The sequence below is a fragment of the Labrus mixtus genome, chromosome 5 (genome assembly GCF_963584025.1).
Source record: "Labrus mixtus chromosome 5, fLabMix1.1, whole genome shotgun sequence".
Lineage (NCBI taxonomy): Eukaryota > Metazoa > Chordata > Actinopteri > Labriformes > Labridae > Labrus > Labrus mixtus.
Genome location: NC_083616.1, coordinates 29881203 through 29887865, shown reverse-complemented (window position 1 = coordinate 29887865; position 6663 = coordinate 29881203). Strand labels below are relative to the sequence as shown.

The window sequence follows — 6663 nt, the reverse complement described above, 5'->3', positions numbered from 1 at the left end:
TCTTCCTGCCAGTCCTGTTATGACGGCTTCAAGTACATGGGTGGAATCTGTGAATCCAAATGTCTTGTAGGCTTCTACGCTGCGTCAAAGGTGACCCTCAAGCTTGTGTTTTTATTCACTATTCAGGAGTGGTAATATTGAATTCACCTTTTACATATTGTTCAAATCACCCAAAGTGAATCAGTAAGTCAAGTTTTATAATAACCATCGTAAATAAAGTAAATTACGGTGGCCCTGAAGTGCAAAGCAGAACGACAACTACAAATAAGAAAACAAACAAAATAACTTCTAAGGTACCTGCAGTCAACAATAATCGTCGCTGATTGGACGAACGCACTGTCTGTCTTTTTAACAGGAAGTAAATGCTTCTTAAAAGTTAACTAAAGCAGCATTTTCCTCTTGTTTAAAAAGGTAGAGTGCGTTCGTTTTTTCGTTGTGTTTTGTGATTTGTCGTTGTGCTTTACACTTCAGGGCCACCGTAGTAAATCAATAGTTCATTTATTTCAGCTGAAACTTATTTAAAATATGAAAATAAAAGTAAAGAAATCATGACTCTCTCTCTTGTTTTGCTGAAGTTTGTGTAGAGGTAATAACAACAAGTTTTCTTCTTTTGTTTTTAATTTTGGGGGCTTTTTATGCCGTAGAGACGGGACAGTGGATGGAGTCGGAAATCAGGGAGAGAATATTGATCCGATTTTTTGCGATATTTCTCAGAAACAGGATTAGATAACAGAGTGACATGATGTGTCAAAAGACATTTCATGCTGGTGAAAGATGACGCCTAGATCCTCTGGGGTATATTTTAGATTTAGATCATTGCTGTAGTTTGTAGTAAAGTAGTTAGTTTAGAGATAAAAGTCTGCTTTATTACACATTCCTCTGTTTCATCAGGGCGATGATCCAATCTGTAAAGCGTGTGACCCGTCCTGCCTTGACTGCCGAGGTCCCACATCAAAGAACTGCACAGTGTGTCCTGCCCTCCAGATGCTGTCAGACGACGGCCGCTGCTTGTCCTGCTGTGGAGACAAAGCACGGCACGACGGTAAACCGTTGTCCTGGGAGTGCTGTAACTGCAGCATCTCATGGGGTGAGCAGAAGAACACACTCATGAACACACTCATGAACATGACCTGAAGAAATCTAATGAATAAGTCAAATTCTTCTGGAATTGGAGAAATCTTGTTGATTTGTGTGTTTTTTGTGCATCTGTTATCTGTAACGGTTGCTCTGTGTAATGAATTAGGTTTCTGGCTTCCTCACCGTGCAGACATGAGTTTCATGTTACCGCCAAAAAAAGGCTTCCAGACTTTTTGCATGATGTTAAATTAGTTCATATTACAGGATTTTCCAAGCTTTCTCAGCCTCTGGCAGTCAACAACAAGACTGCCTTTCATTAAAAAAGAGAGTCTTGTAAATCACATGAAGATTGATCAGGACCAAAACCAAGTATAAGGGACATGTCTAAGAGGGGGAATCGAAAGGTAGCTCACGATATGATACGATACTAGTGTTGTTGTCAAGACCAAACTAACCGAGACCAGAGTGCTCCGAGACTAAGACCAAGCCATTTAGGGGTCGAGACAGAGTCAAGACCAAGACCAAGGCGCGGAGAGACCGAGACAAGACAAGACCATAAATATGACAAAAAAATCATCATCTTGGGTGCAGGGGGCGTGTCACTAACTTAGACTCTAACACCGGGAAGGTAGCAGCCGTAAAAATGCTTTTGATTCCGAGCCGAGACCTTCAAATAGTGGTCTTTGTGTAAAAGAGCATCAGTGCGCATACAGCTAGACACAAAAACAACAACAGAAACACACACATACAAGTGGCTCTATTAAAAGCATGATGAATAGGTCATAAATAATTGTTATAAGCGGTTAAAAGAGTGGTGTTAAAAATAAATAAGAAATAGATCATTTGGAGACCGATTTTGAGTTCTACAACACTTTACGATACGATGTAATACATGGCCCACGATGAAACTATAAACCTCCATTCTACAATAATAAGAGATGGAAAATGTAGGGTAACTCAAGATATGAGATGATTTGGTAGGATAGGCGATATGCAACACCATCGATAATGATGATATGACGATACAGGGATTCAAGAATCGATAAATAGCAAGACAGATATGAAGAATATGAAACCCCCTTAAAAAGGTGAAGTGAAGGATTTATGTGTTTATTCACTGCAATTTGGTGTCAGTTTCACCTCTCATCACGCTGCATCCTTTCACCGCTGTCTTTCATTATCCCGCTGTCTTCTTCTTCTTTGGCCAATCAAACTTCTGTTCACGTTACCCTCATTCATATCATAAGAGCCGACGTGAGGATTCATGGAGTAGTGACTCAAATTGGCAGGGAAATCTGTTTAGAGTGTTGTTGTTTTTCTAATTTAAAAATAGATGTTTGGCACCAGCGGTTAAATAATTGTGTCACACGAGTTAGGACGACGATATATTACCTCATGTCTGATTTCAGCTAACGCTCGGTCCCATTCTCTTTCCAGACGAGTGCATCATGGGAGTGAACTTTGTCATAAAGGACACTTGGGATATAGAGGCTCAACACACCACCACCAGGCAACTCATCACCGCCTGCGTCCTACTCATCCTCGCTATGGGAGGAGGGGTCTTCCTCTACCTCAACACTCGATCCAAATCCCAAACCCTCGCACCAAAAATCAAAGCTGGAGGCTACGAGAAACTGGACACTAACGGAGGCGTCGCCGCGCAACCAGCCACCTCTTCATTCGGGGAGTACAGCGACCGAATCATGGAGGGTGAGGACGAGGAGGAGGAGGACGATGAAGATATTGTGTACATGGGGCAAGACGGGACGGTGTACAAAAAGTTCAAGTACGGACTCTTGGACGAGGAGGAGATTGAGCTCGAGTACGACGATGAGAGCTACTCGTTCGGTTGAAGGAGAAAGCTCAAAAGACCTGAAGGGGAAGAAAATATCCTCTGAAATGTGACACAAGTCTAAATATGTTGTTTGTCGTTTGTTAGGGTTCTACATACTCGAATGTGATTGGTCAGATTTTGCGTCAACTGATCGTCGAATGTCGTTTTTTCTATGATTAACCCATATTCTCATTTGAAACAGATAAAGATAATTCACTTTTTGTCTTCTAGACTTGGAATAACATTTTATTCTATGATCGGACTTGATCCGTCCTTTTTCTCACTCATCAAGTCTGATGAGCTCATAGCGATATTACACATGCTCATTTACTAAAAAGAACCCGTACACACACCGACGTCAGTGTGTGTGTGCGGATTCAACCACCACAGCAACCACAATCTACGCATCAGTCAGACACCAACAAAGAAACAAAGACAGACATTTAGAGATTTACTGAACTTTTCCGATTGTAATTTTCAGATATAAACGGTCCTGCTGCACCAGCAAGGGTCCCCGCGATCCAAATTTGTCACCACTGTTACCAATTTCCCTCTGAACTTTCTGTAATAACTCATTTTTATGAAGGAATTATCTCCGACTGCGATACATCAAAATGGCGACCATACCCTGACCTTCTGTTTGACACCTTATTTGGCCAATTAGGACCTTCCATTCACTGTTCCCAGCCGATTATAGCCAACGAGAGCCTTGAGTTGAAATACCGAACATGTGGATACGCTGCCTCAATCAACAACTGGGTGTGATTTCTTCATGCACACGACTAAGAGTCATTTTCAGAATTGCCTAAAAGTATGAATAGATTGATATTTATACCAAGATAAGAAATGAGTCCTGATTTATTTGGTAAACAGACATATCTATGTAGTATGAGACATTGAACACTCCCGTATATCTGAAAGGTTGGCAGTGGAATGAGGCTCTTTTGAACGGGTCGTGGAATATTTGACTATTTGGAGTCACTCCTACTCGTTTGAGTGTGAAAGTTTCTTTTGAACAAAGTATTTTCAAAGTAATTATTACCAGGCATCATCTTGAAGACACTCCAGTCACTCCATGAGACGTTTAGTCATCAAACCTGATTGTTTTCTGCTTAAACTCGTCTCCAGCCCTTTAAAACACTCCCCATATGAATGTAAGCTGGTTCAATAGATGGCACTGATCAGTTTGTGTGTGTTTTTAACATTTTAGTTCTTTTTGTCTTTTGGGACCACATTTATTTTTATTTTTTTACAAAATCTTGAAAGAAACAATTAGATTTTTCTCTGCAGTACTCCGGTTTTTAAGATTTGAGATCTTATCACATTTTGTAAGAGATACAGTGAGGACGAGGATGGAGTAATGTACCAAACAAAAGTGAATGAGGTTTGTCTAAAATGAGACAGCATCACATATAATCCAAAGAGGTACTATAACAAGGACCGTAACAAGCACTTCAAAAAAGGAATAAAAACAGAAGCTTGAATTCACTACACTGCCTGTAGTTACGCTTCCTGATCTTATTAGTGCTGCTAATGTCATATCTTTCTGACTATCAAATATAATTTTCTCTCCCAACAGGGCATCTTTTCATCGAGATAAACCGTGTAAAACCATCTCCATCCCATGATTTAGTTTTACTAATTTAGGTGCAAGTTGATAACATTTGGCCGACTTGTTTCCCATGACTTTGATGATTTTTTTTTTTTTTTTTAAACTGAATAATTAAATTTGCTGAAAACATTTGACCAGTTAGATGATTGGACAAAAAGGTGTATGTTTATCGGCAAGCCCAAAAAATGTTCATGCATTAAAACATACAAAGTTGTAATCACCTGTATATTTAATCATTTAACCTGAAATCTGTTTGATTAATGAGTGAGCGTGTCAGATGTGGTTACTTGGCAACGTAGAGTCTGGTGATTTACCTCTTTCTAATAGCAGTTTGTAACTAAAAAACTGGTTTACTTTGATATTTTGAAAACTGTTCACTTTGTTTAAAGCCTTTTTTTTAAAAGTCATAGATGTAAAAAAAAACAAAACGAAGATGATGATTTCTGTAAAACATCAGGGAAAGTTGTGTTAACTCTCATATTTGTGTTTCTGTGTTGTTTACATTTTCTGAAATAAATCCTTTAAGTTAAAAATGGTCTGATGTTTTATCCAACATGAAATGATGCAGTACGTCTGTTCCACTGATGCTGTTTAGAAAAACTTACCCGTCCTGGTTGATGTTTGAGTGTGAACTTTAGTACTAAGGCTCGCTCCTTACAGCAGCTCACCTATGACCATGCTTTGATACAGTATGGTTCTCAACTGGTCTAGCCTAAGGACCCACCACCAACTCCTTCATTAAAAGTGACCCAAATTTCTGGTATTGTTTTGACCAATCAGATTTATTGAATGGAAAATCGTCCACTTGTGATGGAACAAAACCAACATGTTTTAAGATCGCTTCATAGACTTTTTGACACTTTTTGGGTTTTTTTCCAGTCACATGTTTTCGACCCTCAGAAAACAGCTCCGCGACCCCCTTTTGGGTCCCGACCCACCAGTCGAGAACCACAGCTATAAAGAGTGGGTAATGTTTGGTGAGTCTTTTCCTCTTGTTTAGGCGACTGTTAAATGCTACCATCTGCATGTCTGTGAACGTGTCCATGTTTAGTTTAGAGACATGTTGTGACTTCATGGTCGTGCACCTGGCTGCCATCGCTGCTTCCCTGAGATAAAAACAAGTCATGGGAAAGTCTGCAGAGATTTTAAAAAATCTTCCTGGTTCCTCATCTGTTTCACACGAGGTGATAAAAAGGAACACATTGACGTTGTTGGTTTTAACGCTGCATAAAAAGGCAACAAACATATCTGTCTTTATTGTTACCATTATTGAAGCCTTCAGAGATTAACACAAACGTGTCACCGAACAAAAACGTCCAAGGGTTCCAAGTAAATGATCTGCTTAAACCATTGGCTCTCAAGGCCTAACGCATGATAACACACTTCCTGGATGGTTTATACTGAAGTCTTTTGGTAAGAACATGGTGTTGACCAATTCAGTAATACTTTAAATTCAGGTCACAATATCTTAATATGCGTCTTCTCACTTCTACCTTATAAGGGCCAAATTAAGAAAAGCATATTACGATCATAATTCACGTTCCACAACTTCCTAACTTTCTTATTAATAAGCAGTAATTAGGAGGTTTTTGATGGTAAACTCTTGGTTAAAGGCAGGGTGAGTCATTTTCTCCAGATACACTTTTAAAGGTTTCTAAAGACATGAAAGACATTTTGAAAATGACCCACCCTGCCTTTAATGACCTGTTAGCTATAGACTATGGTTCATGTAGACTCATAAGGGGGGATAAAGGGTCCAGTTGCTTGCTGTGGAAGGGCCCATGTAGGTAAACAAAAACATGGTCCATCTTAATTTGAAGCAACAATGACAAAGTTTAATTTCACACATAAATACTCACCATTACCTCGTAAAGCAACAAAAACACATTTTATCTTTTGTTGCTTCAGTAAATTGTAACCTGTTTCAAAATGTCAACCCCTTCTTTTAAAATGATAAAAGCATTATTTTTTGGTAATGTTACCAACGTAAGCAAGACCAGAGCGAGCTAATGTTAGCCAGGATGCTAGCGCTAACATGATCCAATGTGCATACTTTGATAAAATCATATCCTGGGAGGACCCATTCACTGGACCTTTCAGGCGCTCAAGCCATTCCTGCGAGTTGGCCTGGTACTAATAA

At 39.4% G+C, this 6663-nt stretch overlaps 1 protein-coding gene across 1 annotated transcript in view; it reads left to right on the top strand.

Moving 5' to 3' along the window:
* LOC132974802 (proprotein convertase subtilisin/kexin type 5-like) overlaps positions 1-3403 on the top strand; it is a 27107-nt gene extending 23704 nt beyond the window's left edge. Inside the window, exons 14-16 of the mRNA XM_061039076.1 lie at positions 1-90; positions 892-1087; positions 2515-3403. The exon at positions 1-90 is cut by the window's left edge and continues 11 nt beyond it. Coding sequence (XP_060895059.1) covers positions 1-90; positions 892-1087; positions 2515-2930 — 702 coding nt within the window. The 3' untranslated portion in view covers positions 2931-3403. The remainder of the gene's footprint in view (positions 91-891; positions 1088-2514) is intronic.
* Positions 3404-6663: the final 3260 nt, after the last annotated feature.